At 34.9% G+C, this 23,171-nt stretch overlaps 3 protein-coding genes, 3 non-coding genes and 3 pseudogenes across 7 annotated transcripts; 3 read left to right on the forward strand and 6 right to left on the reverse strand.

Moving 5' to 3' along the window:
* Positions 1–167: 167 nt before the first annotated feature.
* LOC106406077 (chlorophyll a-b binding protein 6, chloroplastic-like) lies at positions 168–1,905 on the reverse strand. Of its 2 annotated transcripts, none has more exons than XM_013846666.3 (4): positions 1,485–1,905; positions 939–1,041; positions 568–856; positions 168–475 (listed from the first exon to the last, which is right to left on the reverse strand). In XM_013846666.3, the coding sequence occupies exons 1-4, from the start codon at positions 1,673–1,675 to the stop codon at positions 333–335; spliced, it is 726 nt and encodes a 241-aa protein (XP_013702120.2). In that variant the 5' UTR covers positions 1,676–1,905; the 3' UTR covers positions 168–332. The 2 variants fall into 2 exon arrangements, with proteins under 2 accessions (XP_013702120.2, XP_013702121.2); XM_013846667.3 differs by lacking the exon at positions 168–475 and having other exon boundaries at positions 589–642; positions 710–856; positions 1,485–1,761.
* Positions 1,906–2,577: 672 nt separating this feature from the next.
* LOC106404749 lies at positions 2,578–3,522 on the reverse strand (annotated as a pseudogene).
* Positions 3,523–7,342: 3,820 nt separating this feature from the next.
* Positions 7,343–10,122, reverse strand: LOC125591132 (annotated as a pseudogene).
* On the forward strand, positions 9,558–9,652 carry LOC125592215. The gene has a single exon (XR_007328057.1). It is a non-coding gene; the product is annotated as a small nucleolar RNA snoR69Y (small nucleolar RNA).
* Positions 9,722–9,820, forward strand: LOC125592216. Its single transcript, XR_007328058.1, has one exon. It is a non-coding gene; the product is annotated as a small nucleolar RNA snoR69Y (small nucleolar RNA).
* LOC125592222 lies at positions 9,940–10,013 on the forward strand. The gene has a single exon (XR_007328064.1). It is a non-coding gene; the product is annotated as a small nucleolar RNA snoR53Y (small nucleolar RNA).
* A 381-nt stretch (positions 10,123–10,503) lies between the features above and the next one.
* On the reverse strand, positions 10,504–13,644 carry LOC125591131 (FBD-associated F-box protein At4g10400-like). Its single transcript, XM_048764645.1, has 4 exons — positions 12,519–13,644; positions 12,303–12,449; positions 10,972–12,225; positions 10,504–10,813 (listed from the first exon to the last, which is right to left on the reverse strand). Exons 1-3 carry the CDS (start codon positions 13,353–13,355, stop codon positions 11,959–11,961), a joined length of 1,251 nt encoding a protein of 416 aa, XP_048620602.1. The 5' UTR covers positions 13,356–13,644; the 3' UTR covers positions 10,504–10,813; positions 10,972–11,958.
* Positions 13,645–13,778: 134 nt separating this feature from the next.
* LOC111213714 (FBD-associated F-box protein At4g10400-like) lies at positions 13,779–15,775 on the reverse strand. Its single transcript, XM_048764646.1, has 4 exons — positions 15,548–15,775; positions 14,478–15,353; positions 14,263–14,403; positions 13,779–14,173 (listed from the first exon to the last, which is right to left on the reverse strand). Exons 2-4 carry the CDS (start codon positions 15,312–15,314, stop codon positions 13,904–13,906), a joined length of 1,248 nt encoding a protein of 415 aa, XP_048620603.1. The 5' UTR covers positions 15,315–15,353; positions 15,548–15,775; the 3' UTR covers positions 13,779–13,903.
* A 1,781-nt stretch (positions 15,776–17,556) lies between these two features.
* LOC106439877 lies at positions 17,557–21,803 on the reverse strand (annotated as a pseudogene).
* Between the last annotated feature and the right edge of the window lie 1,368 nt (positions 21,804–23,171).

A 23,171-nucleotide genomic window follows, 5' to 3' on the forward strand; every position in this document is an offset into this window, starting at 1 on the left:
CTATCAACATCTACAATGTTTCTTCTGTAATGAAGTAGAGAATATGTGAATATTTACTAAAGCTCAAAGCCTCATAGTAGGACAGTCTAAATGATTTTAAATTTTGTTTCAATGGAACATTAGGAATATGATATTACAAATAGTTAAACGACATTTGGACATTTGGGTTCGTAAACCGATTCAAAAGGTTTGATCACATAGAAATCAAGCGCACACGCAAGCAATCGATCACCAAGACAAAACATAGGTTTCACAATCTGTCTTTCATTACAGAGAGTTTTGATACACATAAAGCTCATAGGATACATTACTATCGTTTCTTTACAAAGTCACTAGTTCAAAGGGATAACAATATCGCCAATGTTTTTGTGCCATGGATCCGCCAAGTGAGTAGCCAGGTTCTCCAAAGGTCCTGTGCCTGGGTATGCCGATTGTTGCACACAGAATCCTACAAACGCCAACAAAGCAAGACGTCCTGACAAAAAGAAAAACTCATAACATTAGATATACATTTTTATTAAAAAAATGGAAGAAAAAAATGTAACATGTGTGTATGTGTTTATTTACCGTTCTTGATCTCCTTGACTTTCAACTCCTCAAACTTCTTCGGGTCCTTGGAGTACCCAAGAGGGTCAAATGCGCCTCCAGGGTACTTCTTTTTCTCAGGGTCTTTCTCCATGCTCCTCTGGTGCTCAACAAAGGCAATAGCTAAGAACTCAATAGCCAAGATTGTGGGCAAAGTACCCCACGGGACCGGGTTGCCTAAGTAAGTGGCTTGTCCTCCAGGTACTGCTGCCCATTCTTGGGCCTTGACCCAGTTTCCGTATCCCAAAGCCTCTGGTACCAAAATCCCTGGCTGCATTCCACACCAAAAACATTAACCATTAACTTAAAGAGGACTAAAAGATTGGATATTGAAAGTAAACGTTGAAACTTACAACAGCGAGCATAGCCCATCTGCAATGGATGAGCTCTGATTCTTTGTATCTCTCAAGGTTCTCTGGAACCTCTCCAAGCCCAAGAGGGTCAAATCCAAAGTCACTGCACCATTTTAGTACCAAATAAGGTTAAAAAGTGAAAGCAGAGTATGCAAGGCACAGTGTTTCGTAGTATGCAAGAAACAGAGTAAAAGGAGACTACTTTCTGATTCTGATTTGTGAATCATGCCATGTGTAACCTAATAACTTAAAAACTGAATCTTTTAAGCAGAATCCAATCATAAAGTCATAACCTTTATGTCATCTAAAGACATATCAAGAGTTTCGTGGTATGCAAGAAACAGAGTAAAAGGAGTCGACTTTCTGATTTGTGAATCATGCGATGTACACCTAATAACTTAAAAACTGAAGCTTTGAAACAGCATCTAGTGTAGAAATCAAAACAAAACCATCATCATCAAATACATAACTAACAAACTGCGCAAACATACATAGTCATAAATTTCTCAAATTTGAGCAGGAAACAGAGTACAGAGATGTGCGTACCCTGGGGCAGAACCGTCGAGGTAAGCCGGACGTGGCTCGCCGGGCATCCAGTGAGCAGCCATTCTGACGCGGCCAACGTTGCCGGCGTTGGGGAGAGCAACTCCGGAGGAAACGAATTTAGACTTTGAAGAAGAAAGAAGGGAAGGGTAGACGGCGGCGATGCCGCAGCTCATGAGCGAGTTCGACGCCATTGTATTCTTTGGTCTCTCTGTTTACTACGAAGAAGAAAGATGTGAAGGAGAGAGATGTGTTTGGATGCTGTCTGTGTGAAAGAGTGATCCGTATAAGTAAGGTTTTGTAGGATGCGAATCTAAAATCAGATTGCTATTGGCTAGAGAGAGCTCACGTGGCTATTTCATTGGGCCACATGTACTCCCTATATCTTGTTGATATCTCTATCTGCTCTGTGTGGTTCAGATGAAGACCGAATCATCGTTATTACCTCTTTTGCCATTTATCCTCTGCAAAGATTATAAAAAAAAATTTAGAGCGGCAAAGATACTGGTATACACAGGAAATCGAATCAAACTTTTTGTGGCTTGAAAACACTATTCAGTATTCACCATCTGATTTTTAAAATATCTTTTAGAACCGCAGAGACTTTTTTTAGAATGGAGTCTAGTCTAAATGAGACTAGACTGAACAATGTCGCTAGCTATGGCCTATGGATGAGTATTTTCTCAAATATGTTCTACCGGATCCAACTTTTGAGCTTTTGTTGTTCAGAAACTAGGACAATTCTATGTGACCTACACTTAAGTAAAGTGCTTGTGCATCTGACCACCATTTCTCTAGATCCCGACTTTGAGTGATTGTGAGGATCTAGCCTGCGTCTTTTCATTGATCCGGACATTTTGTTTCCAGATAAGCAACACACACCAGCAACTTAGCAGGTAATACATTCACTGAACCAGTGAATTGGTCAGAAGTCAGAACCCTTGAAACCAAATATAAATTAAACTCAGTTTCTCACTCAGCAAATCTTCAAGAATGAGCAGAACAACCCACGACTCTCTTTTGTACCATGAACACCTCAACAACACAAACGTGTAGCCCAAACAAATGAAGAGAAAAAAAAACACACACACACACAAGCAAAAGATCAAAATCAATAAGGAGACTCCAGACAGTAAAGTATAGATTTTCCAGACACGTAGTTGTTCTATAACCATAGTTCCATCATACAACATGTCTCTTAATGTTACCAGCCATAAAAAAAAAAATCTTTAAGACATCAAGAAGACTTTCATTCATGACATAGACATAAAGATCAGCTTCAAGAGCACATAGCTCTTTCGACAACTTCCTGCAACTCACCACTCTGAAACGCCTCGAGAGTGATATCACAGCCCCCGAAAAACTCACCGCCGATGTAAAGCTGCGGAAACGTCGGCCAACTCGAGAACTCTTTAAGCCCCTGCCTCACCATCTCGTTCTCGAGAATGTTCACAACTTCGAAAGGCACGTTCAGATTCTTCAAGATCTGCACCACCGTGTTCGAGAATCCGCACATCGGGAAGTCCCTCGTCCCTTTCATGAACAGCACCACTTTCTCCGAGTTCACGAGCTTCTCCAGCGTGTCTCTTAGCTGCGGCGTGAGCGCCCCGACGACGACGACGCGGAGCAGCGGAATTTCGCGGCAAGGGGAGAAGCTGGTTTGAGTTTGATGAGATTGGAACGGACGGCGACTGATGCCGTCGGTTTGGAGGCGAATCTGAGAGAGTGTGGCTTGTTGATAATTGAGGAGGAGACGATCAGGCCGGGAGGTATCGAGGTCGGAGTTTTAACAGATCGGAGAGCCATTTTTCTTCTTCAGGAGATCGGAAGTGGTTAGTGTGATTTTATGAGCCACAACACACATCGCGAGGGAAAGGATAGGATGAACCCTGTTACCAAACACTTCTTAGCCACTAGTGCTCCCCAGATTTGGTTATTTGGTACGGTTCATTTTTTATTATAGATTTTAGAAAATTGGTCTTCTTACTCTCTTTGCTTCCGGTAAAAAATTAAAAAAAATTTGAAAAGATGTAACCTCAATTTTGTAAAAATTAAAAAAAAACTTTTTGCTTATGTGTCAATCAATTAGGTAGTTAATTAGTCTTACGTGTCAGCCTCGTATTGAAATTGAAAACATGTTGGACCAAGTCGATTTTTTATATCTCATTAGAAATATTTAATACCAACTATATGATATCATATGATATTAAATAAAGAAAAGTGACTATTTCTTATATATTATTTCCTTAAATAAAACCTACGGAATTAACTAATGTGATTATGATATATATAATAATTAATGATTTTAAATAATGAAGATTTGCAAATAATTTGTATGCTTTCTATCATTTTTGTTTAATTCTTTACTAATAAAATAAATTACACAATTACATTAATCATATAATAAAAATTTAGATTTTTTTTTTGTATATGTTGTATTTTAAATTTTTCAAAACGAGTATAAATTAATAAAATTGTTAAAACTCTCACATAAACTTTTGTGATCAATGTTTAATTTTTTTCTATAATAAGATACAATGATAATAAAATCATATAAATAAACAATTTTATTTTACTAGATGTTTATGTTAATATATATATATATATATATATATATATATATATATATACTTCATATCGTTTAAATTTAATTATATATCATATACGATAGATAAGATTGATTGTTTTGATTTATTTATTCTAAAATGATTGCGAATAGACAAGAGCGGTCATTTGATTTATATGTGCAAGCCAATTTATTACATAATAGTAATTGATTTCTTAGTTATTTAATATATAATTATTATTTTATTATTTCATAATATGCAGAAAAAATAAAATAAGTATTTATTCTGTACAAGACGCAGATCTTAACCTAAGTATGTATCTCTTTAATAATTTTGAATCTTAAACATTTTCTAAATCTCATGTCAAAATAAAAGAAAGAAATGAGAATAAACTCAAAAATCAATATTTATATCGAGCAATAACCAAAATGACACAAAAATGAGAAAATTGTCGAAGATAGATAGGATTGAAACGTGAACGTAAACTTCTCATAACTATAATTAACTTTTAAATTGCTAAATCATGATATAAAACCGAGCTGACATAGTTTCATTGTAACCAAATAGTAGGCATGAGATTTTTCGGCCTAACCGTTAAGTTTTTATGCGATAAATAATTTTCTGACCTAAAATATTTTTAAAAATGAGATCAGTTTATTAGTAAACAAATTATGTAATTAACAAAAAATTGCGTCTATCTTAATACTTAACTATTTAACGTGCAGTAAATTATTTGTAATATTCCCTTTCTCTCTCATCAAAACCTCCTCATTTTCTCTTCAAACCTCCATTGTTGAACCTTGTTCTCCGACTCCGGTTGCTCCCTTAGAGCTGGAGTCGGGTCTTTGATTTTGATTTTGTACCTTGTTTTGTCAGTCGGGATCATATGGTTTTCTTCTTGTTCTTCTTTTTGGGTAGCTTGGTCAAGTTTTGATTTTGTCTTTCCAGAAGATTAAGGAGTTTACTGATGATCTCAATGTTGTGTTAATCGATCTTCTTTGTTTGTTCTAGCTAGTTAAAACGGGTTAGTTTCTTACCTTCCAAATCTGGTTTTGTCTTAGAAACCCTGTACTGATTTGTTAGTGTTGCATGCTGTCTCTGAGCTTTCTTTGGCTCACTTTTGGTGTCGATCTTTGACCTTCTTGATCTATCGAGCAAGGTTGAACCCGATTGTGAGTTGTTTCACTCCTTGTCATTACCCTAAAGATTTGAAATCACATCTTCCGTCAAGCTTCACATGGCGTTTCGAGTTGTCTCTTCTCCGTCTTTGCCATTCCGATCGATGACTAGTGAACTTTAGTGCTCTGTCTCCTGGTGTATGAAGCTTTGGTCTCTATATTGCATGTGCTATTCTCTATAGGAGGAGACGCAAGCCGGAGGTATTGTCCAAGTTTGAAGTCCTCGCCTTGTCTTCGTTCAAAGGAGCTCTGTTGTGATCAACATGCATTGTTTTGTTTCTTGGTTTCTTTTGATCTGGTCCTTGCTTTTTCTTGTCTAAATTGGTAAAGTTAAAGATTATGTTATCTTTCTGTTGATTTTTTTCTCCCATGTATGGGCTGTTGTTTACGGGGACCTTTCGTTTGGTTCGTCGGACTGTTCTTACTGGGATTAGTGGTAATCGCCGGTCTATGTATCTTGATTTGGTTAATCTTAATAAAAATAGTGTTAAAAAAATTATTTGTATTATGTTGTATACATATTATATTTATTTGATTCAAATACATATAATTTAAGTTTTGGTTCCAGTAATTTTGTACTAAATTTTGATATTTTTATAGTTATAACATTTGGTTTAGATTTAGATTGATATACTCGTTATAGTCCATTACGTAAGATGTTTAAAACTATAAGAACTCAAAAAAAAATTTAAGTAACACTTATAATAATATAAATATAAAATTAATTAATTAATTAATAATATAATAAAATATTATTGGTCAATCTGTTTTGAATAAAACTAAATTATCTTTAAATTATCAAAACATTTTTTATTCTGGATCATCAAATCTTTTCTACAACATCTTAAGTTTTATCCCATCTTATAGAAAAAATATTTTAGTTAATAAAATATTAAATTTTTTTTTGTCATCAAGATATACAGACTTATATTGACTCTGTGAGCCAGACCGATAACTCTGCGTCCATGTGAACGATAAAAGACAATTGTGCTCTGACACTGCGTGCTAGTGCTAGATTATTTGGTTTTGATATTTTCCAGATAACTTGCAAACGCTGGTCATTCTTCTGGTTCTGAAACCATCTTTACCAACTGAGAACAATCTGTTGCAAACATGACCTGAAACTGACGCAAATTCTTCATACACTCATTTCCCAAACTAGTCCTTTCACCTCCAAGTGAAGAGATGAGAGACTGGCCCTACCGTTCCTTGCTCTAACGTTTCTTGTCCCTATCAGTCCATCAAACCCTTCTAGAGTGCTATACCAATCTTGTCCTAAATAAGACTCTTTATTTTTCCACGACCCCATTTGTAAGGCACCATCGCCCTTGAATTGGTGGAAGATTCATAACCTCTACCTGTTGTGCTACCCATGTATGTTCATCACTTGTGCCTCAGCCCAAAGTATTGATTTTGTTTCCACAAGTTTTAGCGTTTCCCTGGGATCAATATCTAAATTATTAAAAACTTTGTCATTCCTTCATTTCCAAATGTACCACCATATCAATGCGAACTGGTGAGCATCCATTTTTTGGAAAACTCTCTAAAAAAGATGATTCATATTTGTGAAGAGAGAGCTAATGGGGAAAATAGCTAGATTTGATGGAATCTTTGAAAGTCTCTAAACTTGCCGCGCTGGAAAACATTCAAAAAACACATGGTTTATTGATTTTTCTAAAGCTCTGCATCGAACACAACAAATGTCACTTTTATATCTCTTGCGCTTTCAAATTTTTCTTAACTGGTATACACCATGATACCAACGGCTATAAAAAATGATTTATCTTTGGTATTAATATCCAAAATACCAGTTTATATTATTAATATTTTATAATAGGTATAGGATAAGCAGATTTTTAGTAACAAACGTCGGCTAATTTATGAAACTGATAACTTAAACGTTATTTTTTCAATATTTACTTGTCATCAATATATTAAGTACAAACCAAGAGATTGGTAGGGAAAAACCAAAGGAAGTATTCTGTTCAATCGAGCTGTTGCGTCTTCGAATGGCAACAACTCCTACCAAGACTCATATGGATAGACACACTAACACGATCATATTCATACACGGCGGATCCTTTTTTTAGTGGCTCCAAAATTGGATACTTATCAATGCATCAATTGCTTTTTTTTGTTCTCTTTTCTTCAGTTAAGTTACAATGTTTATCTTCTCCGGGTCTGTCCTTAAACCATAAACTATGAGAAGATCATATAACTTAGCTCTTAACATATAGAAAGAAAATCTATGGTAGAAAACAACTTCTCTGAGTTGAAGACAGAACAAACGAGTCCGAGCACATACAAGAAAAGAAGAACAAGACTGATTTTAAAGATCAAAATACTCAATCAAACATGAGTTGGCATGTAGCTGAAGCTCTAGAAGAAAGTGCCAACTCCTTCAACGTATCAAATTTTGGAACTTCCGACTCAAATGATTTGATTGTTGCAGTCTTTAAGTGAAGAGCATGTTTTAGAATGTAAACCACAACCTCTCTCTCTTGTGGTTCTCCTGTGTATTTCAACCAACTGAGACTTTGTAGACTCGACAATATACATTCAGGAGCAGTACTTGGTTCATTCCAGTCATCCATATCTGCTTGAACATAATGATCCTGAGATCAAACAAAAGAATTAGACTGACACTAAGTTATGCATCAGATCCTATAAAAAGTTTAATAAACATAACTTACACTATTCATGAAGAAAAGGTGTAGTCTCTTTAACTTAGAAGAAGCTTTGAGCAGCCGGAAAAGTTGATTTGAGAAATGCTCTTTGCATAAACATACCTCCAGATGTTCAAGCTGGTTGAAGACAAAAACTTCATCAAGCATAGTCTGCGCACAATACTTAAACTTACTGACAAACGATTACACAAATATTTGATAAATGGAAAAATGATTTACCTCTAAACATATTGCAAGACGCCTAACAGATGTGATTGATCCAATAAGACTATTGATATCAGGGCGACAACAATCTACATAAGCTTCTATCAGGTAAGGCATGTTCTCAATCAAACGGTCGTGGCTCTGATAATTATGATCCCTAAGTTTGAAATACTTTAAAGCAGGAGTGTCTATCACAAACCCAGATATATCATTACTCCAGGGTATATAGAATGACAAATTCTGCAAAGATGGAACAGCAACAGTCAACTTTTGAATAGTGTCTTCCTCATCTAAATCCACCACTAGATCTTCCAGAATTGGGCAACTAGATAGAAGCCGTTGAAAAGTTTCATCATTGAGGTATCTCACCCTCTGAAGCTTCAGAGTTTTCAGAGACCATTCGAGGAACACCCAAGAGGATATCCCCTTCCAGTTTCAAGATCACGAGCGATTCACAGGTATACAAGTTACTCGGCAATATGTTTGGCTTAGCCGGATAAGACTCATATACTATCTCCAGCTCACGTACCTTGTGATAAACTGCGTTTACAACCCACATGTTGACATTCTCCGGTTTAAAACGTGACTTGCACAATTCAAGACGGAAGATTTCTATAACAGGAGCTCTCTGTAACGATAGATTTCGGTCAAGAAAACACTGCAGCCTCTTGGATTCGGGCTCTGAACAGTTTCTACCACCGTACTCAAGTTTAGGCAACCACATCCAAAGATACTCCCACCGTTTCGACAAAATGCTTGTGGATACAGCAACTTTGGTCGGAACAAAAAGTAATATCTTAACAAGCAGTTCATCAGACAACCCACTGATTCTGTCCATATCTGAGAAGGAAAAAAACCCGATGTATCGTTGTTACAGCCTACAGAATCTAACACAAAACAAAAGAAAACATCTTTACAGACTTACCAAACTAATTAGTAACAAGCGAACCAAAGAGACAAAAGAGGAATGTGACAAAACCTTCGAGAACCCGGATAGTTAGGTGAAGAGTGTTGCCCGAGGAACCGGAAATGACCAGAAGACTGCGAAAGCATTTGTGTTATTACTGAAGCGACCGGGTTGCCTGAGAAGGAAGATGAATAAGGGGTTAACTTGTCAGAAGATAAACTACGAGCAGCGGAACTACCAAGCTCTGGTGGGCTTGTCACTGGGCCTTAGTATGGGCCAAGCTTTTATGTTTCCTTACTGGGCCTGATAATGGAGAGGGAGATGACGCCGGCCTGAGTATGAAAAACCCTAGTTGTTTTTATAAATCAGCTTCTCCCAGCTGTTCAATATTGACTTCATTATTTCTCGTTTCCATTAAAGATTCCTGTTACTTGTGTCGACTAATTCGTCTTTCTGGATCTTTCGTTTTGTTTATAGTTACAGTGTTGATTGGTTTTCTTGAATTTGATTATTTTGTTTCTAATTTGTGTGATTACGGGTGATGATGATAACATATAATCCCAGCTCTATGAGGCCTTTTGTGGTCTAGGAGTACAACTATGTTCAATACATGTATCTGAACCTTTTAATACAACTTCTTCTCAATTTTTGGTGTATTTAATTGTGTTTTGCAAATTGGTTTGTGTTTGATTAGGGGTTAAGTGGCTATGATGATAACATTATTATCCCAGCTCATTATGAGGCCTTTTGTGGCCAAGGAAAATAATTGTTTTCTTAACATTTTCTGAGCCTTTGAACCCTATGATTTTTCTTATTCAAAAATTGATCTGGTGGTTTCCCTGTGACTGTGGTTATTGATATGGATTTTTAACTCTTATTTTGTTTAGTAATAGTGTAAATTCAAGAGAGTTTATAATTCCCTATGATGGCTTAACCATGCTAATACTGATTTCTTTTGATTGAAACAACGTTAATTGACTGAGGGAATAATTTTAAGGTCAAATCTCCAAAATAACACATTTCTAATTTTATATCACAAAAATAGCACTCAAAAACTAAAATGACCAAAATAGCACATTTCTAAGTTTATTTTTTGAAAATTTTAATTTTTTTATTTTTCAAAATTTGAAATCTTATCCCCAAAACCTCATTTTTCAACTCTAAACCCTAAATCCTAAACCCCACTTTTTAACTCTAAATTTTAAGTTTGTGATTTTTGATAAAACATTAAATGCTATTTTTGTGATTTTTGATCTTGAGTGCTAGTTTGAGAACAAAAACTTCATTTAGTGCTATTTTTGTTTTTTTGTCTGATTTTAATCCTTGTTTGTCTGATTAAAATTTTAAAATATTTAATTCTCTGAATTAATATCATGCTTTTGATCTGAGTATCTTCCGTGCTAAACTGCCACTGTCATCTCTACCTGACTCCACTGATATTCTTACGATCTCTGTCACGCTTCCTCTTCTTTCAGGAGCTTGAGAAACTTTTCTTTTTGTGCAAAAAACAGCAACATGTAAGAGTCAATACATACCTATTATCCCAACACAAAGCTTCTTCAAATATATTGCCATATTGGCTTTTGCATATGCTGATTTACAGTGAAGACATTCAGTTGTTCAGCAGATGAGTAGATATACTTGAAAATGTCTGATACTGAAAAGTACTAGAACCAAAATTCTTAATCTCGTGCCCACCTTTTCCGCATAAATTGGCAAGTGCACCAGCTACCATTCCTTGCTAGCAGTTGAGCACCTCCTTTATTCATTATTAGATCTTGACTCTTCTCTGCAGATTAAATATTCAGGCAAACAAGCACTGTAAGTAAATGACACTATCACATGAGACCACTTCAAGTCTAAATTGGAACTTCTTTTTAGTAGTAAGTTTAACTGGTTTATGAACAACATCATAAAATTACTTGAACTACCAATAGAAGCTCTTACCGTTCATTGCCAAATTAGCGATTGCACTAGAAGCCACGCTAAGAATTGTTGATTCTGATGGTCCTTTTGGAAGATCTTCCTTCATACGCTTGTCCTGTGAAATAGAAATGGGACTTAGCAAGACCATGAAGTACAAATACATGTGAAGAAGGTCAAACAAGCTTCATTCTATTTTCACCTCAACAACAATTTCACTTTCCCCTAAAATTATTTATTTAGTTTTGAAAGCTCAGTCTCATTTGCTTTCCCTGTTTTTCCTTCCAAAGGAGCCTTTTATATAAAACTTTTGGTGTTGCTTTGTGATTATAAAAATTTGGTGATATATTGGTTTTTCGCACTACTTTTTGAAAAAAATTAATGAACAAATAATACTCTATTAGACTTGGTTTCCACATATATGATTCAGTGTTGAAAACAATACGTTAAATTGTAGAGAACATATATACAGAAATAGGATATATAGATTTATAGTAATAAATTTCGATTAATTTAAGTATTTGTTTTAAAAAATACATAATATATTTTCAATCTTTTACTTGTCATCCAGCTGTTAAGGGCGAGCTAAAAGATTGTTGTTTTATTGTCCTAACATTATCACTCCCTTTTGTTTAACAATAATCGAGTTTTTTTGTAAAAGAAAGTAAAGTGTTTTTGGCTCAGTGGAGCTATTGCGTCTTGGGATGGCGACAACTCTCCAACCACAACTCACATGGATACACACACTACGACTGATCATGTTTCGTATTTCTCCAACATCAGCGCAATCATTTACAAGGCTTATCCGATCTATAACTTAGCTGCTCTAAACAACATAACTTATCTTCCCACAAAACTATAAAATCTGATAGTTTAACTTAGCCCCAAACAACATAATCCGATGATCATATAATAACATATAGAAAGATGGTTTGGATAAAAAAAATTCAGAGTTGAAGACATAACCATACAATAATAGTAGAACAAGAAGAATTTTTAAATATCAAATACTCATTCGAACATGAGTTGGCATGCAGCTGAAGCTCTATAAGAAAGTTCCAACTCCTTTAACATCTCAGATCTTGGAACTTCACATTCACATGACTCGACTGTTGCAGTCTTTAAGTGAAGAGCATGTTTCAAAATGTAAACCAGACTATCTCTCTCTTGTGGTTCTCCTGTGTATAGCGACCAGCTGAGACTTTGTAGACTCGACAGCAAACATTCAGGAACAGTGGTTGGTTGATTCCAATAACCCCTTTTTGGAGTATAATGAATCTGATGAGATCAAACAAAAGAAGTTAACTAAAACCAGACTGTGAATAACACCAAAAAAAATTATCAAACAAACTTACATCCATGTAGAAAAGGCGAAGTCCTTGCAAGTTGGAAGAAGAATTGAGAAGCCGGACAAGTTGATTATAGGAATGGTCTTTGCATAAACATACCTCCAAATGTTCAAGCTGGTTGAAGACAAAACCCTCATCAAGCATCATAATAGCCTGCGCAAAATACCAAAATTACTGACAAATGAATACATAAAACGAGTTGATAAATGGAAAAGCGATTACCTCTGAACATATTTCAAGACGCTTGACAGATGCAATTGATCCAATAAGACTATTGATATCAGGAAGATTAACATCTAGATATGCCTCGACCAGGAAAGGCATGTTCTCGATCAAACAGTAGTGATTACGGCAACTATCATCCACAAGTTTGAAATACTTTAAAGAAGGAGTTTCTATCACATACCCATCTATCTTAAGGTAATGGGATAAATAGAGTGACAAACTCAGCAAAGATGAAACAACAACCGTCAACTTTTCAGTAGTATCACCGTTAGATAAAACCAACACAAGATCTTCAAGAACTGGGCAATTTGATAGAAGCCGTTGTAGAGTTTCTTCATTGAAGTATCTCACCCTTAGAAGTTGCAGAGTTTTGAGAGAGGGAAGAGAGACCATTCGAGGAACATCCAAGAGGATATGGCCAACCAGTTTCAATACCACGAGGGATTTACAAGTAAACAAGATACTCGGCAATATGTCTGGCTTATCCGGAGAATCAGAGCGACGTGAGATATCCAGCTCACGTAGGCAGTGGGAAACAGCTGTCGAAACCCACATTTTGATGTTCTTAGGTTTTAAACATGAACAACATATGTAAAAGCGGAAGCTCTCTATAACCGGAGCTCTATGTAACGGCAGGTTTCTGTCAAGAAAACTCTGTAGCCTCTCGCATTCAGGATCTACCACATGTCTATAACTGAACTCGAGTTTGGGCAACCACATCCAGAGATACTTCCACCGTTTGGACAAAATGCTTGTGGATACAGCAACTTTTGTCGGGACCAACAACAATATCTTAACAAGCAGTTCATCAGACAACTCACTGATTCTGTCCATATCTTTAGAGAGACATTGTTTTCCGATTTAACTTTTTTCCCAAATGGCTCTCGCCTTTGTGTCGAGAGAAATATAATCGAAGTAACTAAACCAAACAACTAAACGAGGTGCCGTGGGAATTTTTGCGGGTTTATCGGATTAGAATCCTATTTAGCCAATCGTGATTCAAGTTTCCTTGTGTCACAATACTCACATCGACATTACCTAATTTACGTTTTAGAAAGAAATAAAAAAAACTACCAAGTCTACACCATTGATACGATACGTACACTATACTCATGCATTTGGGTCAATGAATTGTTTACTCACCATAATGATCTAAATCTTCATTGGTCGTGTTATTGGGGCTGGTTATGGGCCTAACTCTCATGTATTTTTCGTTTATTGGGCCTAGCAATGGAAAAGGAGATCACGTCGGCCGAAGGTATCAAAGTCGGTGTTTTGGCAGACCGGAGAGCCATTTCTTATGGAAAACAAGTTTTCAGAGTTGAAGACAAACCATACGAGTCCACGCACAAACAAAAAGACCAATTTTAAAAATAAAGTACTCACTCGAACATGAGTTGGCATGCAGCTGAAGCTCTAGAAGAAAGTTCCAACTCCTTTAACATCTCAGATTTTGGAACTCCCAATTCAGATGATGACTTGATTGTTGCAGTCTTTAAGTGAACAGCGTGTTTCAAAATGTAAACCACAATCTCTCTCTCTTGTGGTTCTCCTGTGTACTCCGACAAGTTGAGAGTTTGCATACTCGACAGCAGACATTCAGGAACAGTAGTTGGTTGGTTCCAGTCGTCCATACCTTGAGACACGTGACCCTGATAACAAACACAAAAAATTAGACTGATACAAGGTTGTGAATCAGATCCTAAAAAGAGAGAGAGAGAGAGTCAACAAACAAACTTACACGCATTAAGGAAATGTCTAGTCTCTTCAAGTTAGAAGAAGCTTTGAGCAGCCGGAAAAGTTGATTCGAGGAATGCTCCATGCATAAACATACCTCCAGATGTTCAAGCTGGTTGAAGACAAAACCTTCATCGAGCATATCCTGCACACAGTGTACCAAAAACTACTAACAAAATGATTTACATAAAATAAGTTGATAAATGGAAAATGATTTACCTTTGAACATATTGAAAGACGCTTGACAGATGTGATTGACCCAATAAGATCCTTGATATCAGGACAATCAACATCTAAATATGCCTCGATCAGGTTAGGCATATTCTCGATCAGACAGTAGTGTTCGTTATAGTCCATAAGTTTGAAATACTTCAAAGCAGGAGTTACTAGCACAAACCCATCTATAATATGATTATTATAGGGTATATAGAGTGACAAACTCTGCAAAGACGGAACAACAACTCCCAGATATCTCGGGGTATCATCCTCACGTAAATCCACCACAAGATCTTCAAGAAGTGGGCATTTTGATAGAAGCAGTGGGAGAGTTTTGTCACTGAAGTATCTCACACTTTGAAGTTCCATAGTTTTGAGAGAAGGAAGAGACGCCATTGTAGGAACATCCAAGAGGATATCTCCACCCAGTTTCAAGACCACGAGAGATTTGCAGGCATACAAGTTGCTCGGCAATACGAATGGCTTAGCCGGATCAGACTCATATAGCATCATCTCCAGCTCACGTAGGCAGTGGGAAACAGCTATTCCAATCCACATGTTGATAGTCTCGGGGGGTTTAAAACGTGAACAGCATAAGTCAAGACGGAAGCTTTCTAACACCGGAGCTCTATGTAAAGGCAAATTTCTGTCGAGAAAACACCTTAGCTTCTCGCATTCAGACTCTGAACAGTTACGAGGACCGTAATCAAGTTTAGTCAGCCACATCCAAAGACGCTCCCAACGTTTCGACAAGATGGTTGTGGACACAGCAACTTTTGTCGGAACCAACATTAATATCTTAATAAGCAGTTCATCAGGCAACCCACTGATTATGTCCATATCTGAGAAGGAAACAGACCCAATGTACCACCGTTGTTACTGTCGACACAAAATAACCAAAACTAATTAGTAACAAGCAAAACCAAAGGAGACAAAAGAGAATCTGGATAGTTAGGTAACAACTTGAAAAGAACGATAGATAAACCCCCCGACCTAGAACTCCAGGAGAGCTTGAAGGTTAGACGCAATAACAGACCAGAATGTGAGATAATAGAGAAGAGAGAGAGTGTCACCTTCGGCAACTGAAATCCAAGTGATGATGGAGGATGGAGTGAGATCCCGTGAGAGAGAGAGAGAGAGAAAGATGAATTGTTTTCTGATTCAACTTTACCAAATGGCATTCGCCTTTGTGTCAACAAAGATAATTGAACCAGCTGGTAACTGAAGTAACTTAACCCAAAGAACTTAACCAGACCAAGTATTTTGTCGATCGACCAAAACTGGGGAATGAAAAAAAACCGTACGCCTTTTTACTGACAAAATTACATAAAACATTGGTAAAACATTTTCATTAAATGGAAACGTGAATTTTAGTAGATTATTTACAAATCAAAATTTTCATGTTATTTAATTATACGATAAAACCTAGCAATTATTCTTTAATGATAAACAGTTATATCATAAATAAAATATACTATAATTTGTTTTATATTATTAGAACGTATTGGACATTAAACTAAATATTTATAACAAGAAGTAAAGCTTTTTTAATAATTTTAGTTATTTTAACATTTGCAGTAATTAATTTAATTTTTGATTTTTTTTCTATATAATAAATTACTTAAATATTATATACAATATTTTAATCAATCTAATATGTATTTCTGTCATTCCAAAAAAATAATCTAATTGTATAAAAAATTACTCCAAAATTTTCATTCCAGAAATATTAAAATTGTTCGCAATTTAATAAATTTTATGCATCTTAATTATTTATTCCATGATCCTGCGATTAAACGATGTTTACTAATCGGAATCATAATGGGACGAAGAATATGACAAATTATGTTATCAAACAGCACTAATTCCTTAATAATATTATATAAAACTTCAACATTTTGTCTATAGTCAGATTGATATATACGGTATGGTTCTGAATTTTTTTCGTACACTTTTAATTTTTTTGACAAAAATGAATAAACAATAATCTTAAACGTAGTTTCCACTTATATGATTAACATTTTCAGTATTGAAAACAATAAGTTATATTATAGAAGATATATATATATATAATTTATACAGATTGTTCTGTACTATATATTTAATAAATATAGTATACTACAAGATCAACCATTATATTAACAAATACTCACGCGCTGAAAAGGAGAACATGGTCTGTTTTCATACAAAATTGACACAGACATGATTATATTCTTAATAAATGGAGCTGCTATGAATATTGGACAAAATGACCCTATTGACAGTGTATAACAATGTGATGTTTTACTTTTCATTTATTTTAGTTTTAAAATATAATTTTACTATTCACATTAAACATTTAAGTACCTATAAATTTTAAATCTTGATATTTTTATTAGATATCATAACTCCTAATTTGTTACAAAAATTATTAAATAGTCTAATTATTTTTTGATATTTTGTAAATGAAAATAAAATAAAGAAACTAAAGTTAAGTATTTTCTAAATATTTCTTTAAAACATAAATTATCTATCATACATTATTTTTAAATAGTTAGTATATTATTATATAAAACTAATTAATTTATTAATTTGTGGTTCTTCAGTCATCTGATATGATCCGGAAAGTTGTCCAGTTCATATAATATAAATAAATAAATTTTAAAAATATATTATAGCAAAATATATAAATTAAAAAAAACATATTTCGAAGGAAATTATCTATTTTATTATTTCATATTGTTATTTTATTGTATCTAACTCAAAAATATATTAATAAATAATAAAAATTAATAACAAAGTAAAATGTATTAAAAAATCACTATTTATTAATAATGTCGAATAAGTAATATAAAAATAATATTATAGAATTACACAATATATAATACTAAAATAAAAATTATATATTTAACCATTTGTAATATTAAATATAATTATAAAAAAAAAAATATCTTCACGGACATGCAATTTAAAATCTAATTAATTATTTAAACTAGATAACTCCAAGGTTTACATCATCGCATTATTTACAAGGCATATACAGTCGATAAATTTTTTTTTTCTTTTTTTTGGTCAAATTTTTTTTTTCTTTTTTTTGGTCAAATTTTTTTTTTTTTTTAGATGGTGGTTCAGCTGGGTACGAGCCACCGGGCCATGCTGGATCTGATTGGCCTTGAGCCGTTATCCGTCCACTGCCGAGAGAGGGAGGTGATCGCTGCTCTGTGAAACCAACTTCACGCATTGTCCTCCTCTTTAAGAACCGCCTGAGCCAAGCCTTCGCTCAACACACACGGATCACTCTCGGCTTGGACTGGGCAGCCCAGAACTTGCCACAACAGAACCGACCGGTGGGCCGGGCCAGTGTTCCACCATCTTATTGTCCCCACATGGGTCACAAGCCCTCGCTACATGGGCATAAACGGTCGATAACTATACACCTTAATTACCCGTAAACTATTAAATCTGATCATATAACTTTACTCCAAACAACAACATAATTCGGTAAGAAAACATAGTTTGGATAACAGGTTTTCAGAGTCGAAGACAAATCATACGAGAGTACAAGCAAATACAAGAAAAGAAAAACAAGACCATCATGAATCCTATTTCTACAACGTCAGCTCATCATTTACAAAGGCTTAACCGATCTATAACTATACACCTTATTTACACGTAAACTATTAAATATGATCAATATAACTTGGCTCCAAACAAGATAATTCGTTTTTTTTTTTCAGTGGACAACATACAGAAAAGATAGTTTGGATAAAAAAAAAACAAACGAGAGTACAAGCAAATACAAGGAATAGAAAGAACATGCCCGATATTAATGATCAAAATACTCATTCGAACATGAGTTGGCAAGCTGCTGAAGCTCTAGAAGAAAGTGACAACTCCTTTAACATCTCAAATTTTGGAACTTCCAATTCAGATGACTTGATTGTTGCAGTCTTTAAGTGAAGAGCATGTTTCAAAATGTAAACCACAGTATCTCTCTCTTGTGGTTCTCCTGTGTACTCCGACCAGCTGAGACGTTGTAGACTCGAAAACAAACATTCAGGAACAGTATTTGGTTGATTCCATTCATCCATAACTCGAGGCCTGTGATGCTGATATCAAACACAAAAAATTAGACTGAGGCCAGACTGTGAATCCACCTTGCTACACATATTTATTTCAGTCATTTTTTTGATGATCTAGACTTGTGATCAAGATATTTCCTAATTTTATTCAAAATATTATAACTGTTTTGATAGAAATTTTTGAGTAGAAACATTTAACTTCCTTCAAATCAAAGAGACGACAATCTTTAGATGAGAAAAACCAAGCAGCATGTTTAGTTTAATGATTAGGTCAACTATATGGTAAAAGATAAAATTACCATTAATGAATTCAGTGAGATTAGATTGTAATTGTATAGGAAAAGTCAGAGTCAATTCAAATTTGTATTTTTTTTTTAATAGTTTAGATAATAGTTTAGATAACAGATTAATAAAATCAATATTTAATAAAGTCAAAGTTCTCATAGAGCTTTTCCTCTCAAGTTTTGAGTGAAAGGTGGCAATAAGGCAAGCCACTGAAAACCTCTTTCTTTAGTTCAAGCGACAACAGCCATGGTATTTCCTATGGTGGCTGTATAGTGTTTTTCTTGCTCGCATTTTGTTGTCGGTTACCTCGGGTTCTTGAGGATTGTCCTGCTGGGCTGCTTCAACGTTTGTCGGTGGAGCCCTCTCACCGTGTGTGTCACCTGATTCCGAGGAGTTGTTATACTCCTCCTGCTATTCATCTTTCCAGTTCGAAGCTCCGAACTGTAGCTTCTATGCTCTAATTTAGCTTTATCCTCTGAGATCTCCTCTGTGTCGCATGGCTGGGTGCATTTTTTACCGCTTGCGCTTTACCCGAGCTTTTCTAGTTGTTCACCACCAGCATCGACATCTCTTTTTGTATTTAAGTTCTTTCGCGTCTTGGATTTTAGATTACTTTGGTCGGAGTATTCTTCTTGTAGTGTTCTGAGACAGGTTTGCTAGCCTCCGTTGAAGCTTCTTGGAATCACCATCGGGTGCATCTTAGTCAAACCGTGTCCGATTTGCTAATTTCTACATTTTGTAAGTATGTCCGGCATATTTAGAAGCTCTTTGTTTCCTAAAGTTTATATATTGTGGTCACTTAATTCTATTTATTAGCTCTAAATTTTGTCTTTTGTTGACAAGCTTTAATCCAACCTTGGTACTTTAAGGCTTTTATCCTTTTCGCGGGTTCAGTGGATCAGAATCGCTATTTAGCCGATTGTGACTCAAGTTTTCTTGTGTCAGTATCTAGTAATATTATACTTTACATGTTAGCAAAAATATACTACAAAGTCTATACCATTGATACATACACCAGTCAGTCATGCATTGAGTCAGGTGAATGGTTTTACTCACCATAAACTGTACACCTTATTTACTCGTGAACTATTAAATACTATCATATAACTCAGCTCCAAACAACAACATAATTCGTTTTTTTTTTCACTGGATAACATATAAAACAGAGTTTGGAAAACAAGTTTTCAGAGTTGAAGACAAGGAGTAGAAGGAAGAAGACCAATTTTAAAGATCAAATACTCAATCAAACATGAGTTCGCATGTTGTTGAAGCTCTAGAAGAACGCGCCAACTCCTTTATCATATCAAGTTTTGTAAAATCCGATTCAGTTAACGTGATTGTTGCGGTCTTTAAGTGAAGAGCATGTTTCAGAATGTAAACCACAATATCTCTCTCTTGTGGTTCTCCTGTGTACTCCAACCAGTTGAGACTTTGTAGACTTGACAACAAACATTCAGGAACAGTACTCGGTCGGTTCCAGTCGTCCATACCTCGAGGCACATGACCCTGATATATCAAACACAAAAATTAGAGTGAGACTAGTTGTGCATCAGACAGTAAAAAAAGAGAGTTAACAAACAAACTTACATCCGTTAAGGACATGTCTAGTCTCTTTAGCTTAGAAGAAGCGTTGAGCAGCCGGACAAGTTGATTCGAGAAAAGCAGTGTGCATAGACATACCTCCAGATGTTCAAGCTGGTTGAAGACAAAACCTTCATCAAGCATATCCTGCACACAGTATTAAAATTACTGACAAAATGATTGCATAAAATGAGTTGATAAAATGGAAAAACAATTTACCTGTGAACATATTGCAAGACGCTTGACGGATGTGATTGATCTAATAACACTACTGATATGAGGGGGGTCAACATCTACATATGCCTCGGTCAGGAAAGGCATATTCCCAATTAAAGAGTAGTGATCATGCCAACTATCATCTCTAAGTTTGAAATACTTTAAAGAAGGAGTTTCTATCACAAACCCATCTATCTCACGACGATAGGGTATAAAGAGTGACAAACTCTGCAACGATGGAACAACAATAGACAACTTTCCCGTATAGTCATAATCATGTAAATCCACCATTAGATCTTCAAGAATAGGGCAATTTGATAGAAGCCGTTGAAGAGTTTCGCCATTGCAGCACACTATCTTTTGAAGTTTCAGAGTTTTCAAAGAGGGAAGAGAAACCATCCGAGGAACGTCCAAGATGATATCACCAGCCAGTTTCAAGAACACGAGAGATTTGCAGGTAAACAAGTTACTCGGCAATATATCTAGCTCAGCCGAATCAGACTCATATACTATCTTCAGCTCACGTAGGCAGTGAGAAACTGCGGTTAAAACCAACATTTGGATATTCTCAGGTTTAAAACATGAACACCCTACTCTAAGGCGGAAGCTTTCTATAACCTGAGCTCTATGTAATGGCAGGTTTCTGACAAGAAAACACCGTAGCCTCTCGCATTCAGACTCTGAACAATCTATACGACCGTAATCAAGTTTAGGTAACCCCATCCAAAGATATTCCCACCTTTTTGACAAGATGCTTGTGGATACAGCAACTTTTGTCGGAACAAACAATAATATTTTAACAAGCAGTTCATCAGACAACCCACTGATTCTGTCCATTGTCAACTTTCAATCAACGGAACCTAGACAAAAAAAAAGAACAAAAGAAAAGCATCACTAACCAAACTATTCAGTAACTAACAAGCGAAACCAAAGAGACAAAAGAGGAATGTGACTAAACCTTAGAAAGCCTGGATAGTTAGATGATGAGTGTTCTCCGAGGAAAATAGAATCAGAACTCAGAAGACAAACCGGATGTTGACCTGAGGACTGCGAAAGTATTTGTTTCAGTACTGTGTTGACGGGGTTGCCTGAGAAGGAATCAACATAAATAATTACTACTCCCTCTGGATTTAAATATAAGATGTTTAAGGTTTTACACACATATTAAGAAACAATAAATACAATATTTTAGTTGTTACTTTTTGATTATATCAATAAAGTTTCACCACTCATAATTTTACTTTTTAATTTATATTTAAATTTTAAAAATAAATACATTAATTATATCTCAAAACATCATACATTTGTATACAAGATAAAAATATAGAACATCTTACATTCGTATCCGGAGCTCTGGATTTAAATATAAGATGTTTAAGGTTTTACACACATATTAAGAAACAATAAATACAATATTTTAGTTGTTACTTTTTGATTATATCAATAAAGTTTCACCACTCATAATTTTACTTTTTAATTTATATTTAAATTTTAAAAATAAATACATTAATTATATCTCAAAACATCATACATTTGTATACAAGATAAAAATATAGAACATCTTACATTCGTATCCGGAGGGAGTAGTAGTAAATCTACCAGAAAGAAGATGAAAGGATTAAATTTTCAAAAGTTATTGCGCATCGGATGAATACAAAGCTTCGTCCACGCCACAGTCTACACCAATCAAGTCATACGTTAGTGTATGCCTGGCCATTTTAATCTGGACCCAAAAATTCGAACGAACCGACCCAAAAGTACCGATCTGAAACTAAACCAAAATTTTACAAATACTTTTTGAATCCAAAATTTTTTTACCTCAAAAAACCGAAACCGAAAGAAACCGATCCGAATAGACTCCGACCTAAAAAAAATCGACCCGATCGATTTGTAACCGATTTAAAAACATGTATATCCAAAACTATGATTTTTTGTTTGTATTATATATATATTAATTTATGATTTAGTTGAAATATTTTGTTAACAATATTTGTTATTATTTATTAACATTTTAAATAATATAAAGCTTTAAAATGTAAAATTTATGGTTCAAAATGATTTTTTAATTATTAATAGTTTAATTTAAGTTGTTTTTGTAAAATTTTGAATATATAATGACAAATATCGAGTAAATTTGATAGAGTTTGGATATTTCATGTTTTTTTTAGATTATAAATACCCGAACCCGATTTGAATCCGAAAATTGTGGATATTTTACAGGTATTTTAATTATAGATCTGAACCAATTCTGATCTGAATTCGAACCGAAAATTTATAAGTATCTTCCGGAAGCGAAAGAAATGGGTCCGAATCTGACCGAACGCCCTTAGGTTAGTGAATCACATCAAATGATCTAAATCTTTCGTGGGCCTGATTATGGGCCGATGGTTCTGTCTCATTTTTCGTTTTACAGCATTACGATTTACATTTTACACAGTTTACCACCGTTTATAAAAAAGATGAATTAATGAATCAACCCGCTCTCGACGATTTGATGGTGAAATGAAATACTCTGAGTTCATCAACTGTGATTCTAGGCCCAAATAACAATTAA

Source organism: Brassica napus, chromosome C8 (genome assembly GCF_020379485.1).
Source record: "Brassica napus cultivar Da-Ae chromosome C8, Da-Ae, whole genome shotgun sequence".
NCBI classification, from domain to species: domain Eukaryota; kingdom Viridiplantae; phylum Streptophyta; class Magnoliopsida; order Brassicales; family Brassicaceae; genus Brassica; species Brassica napus.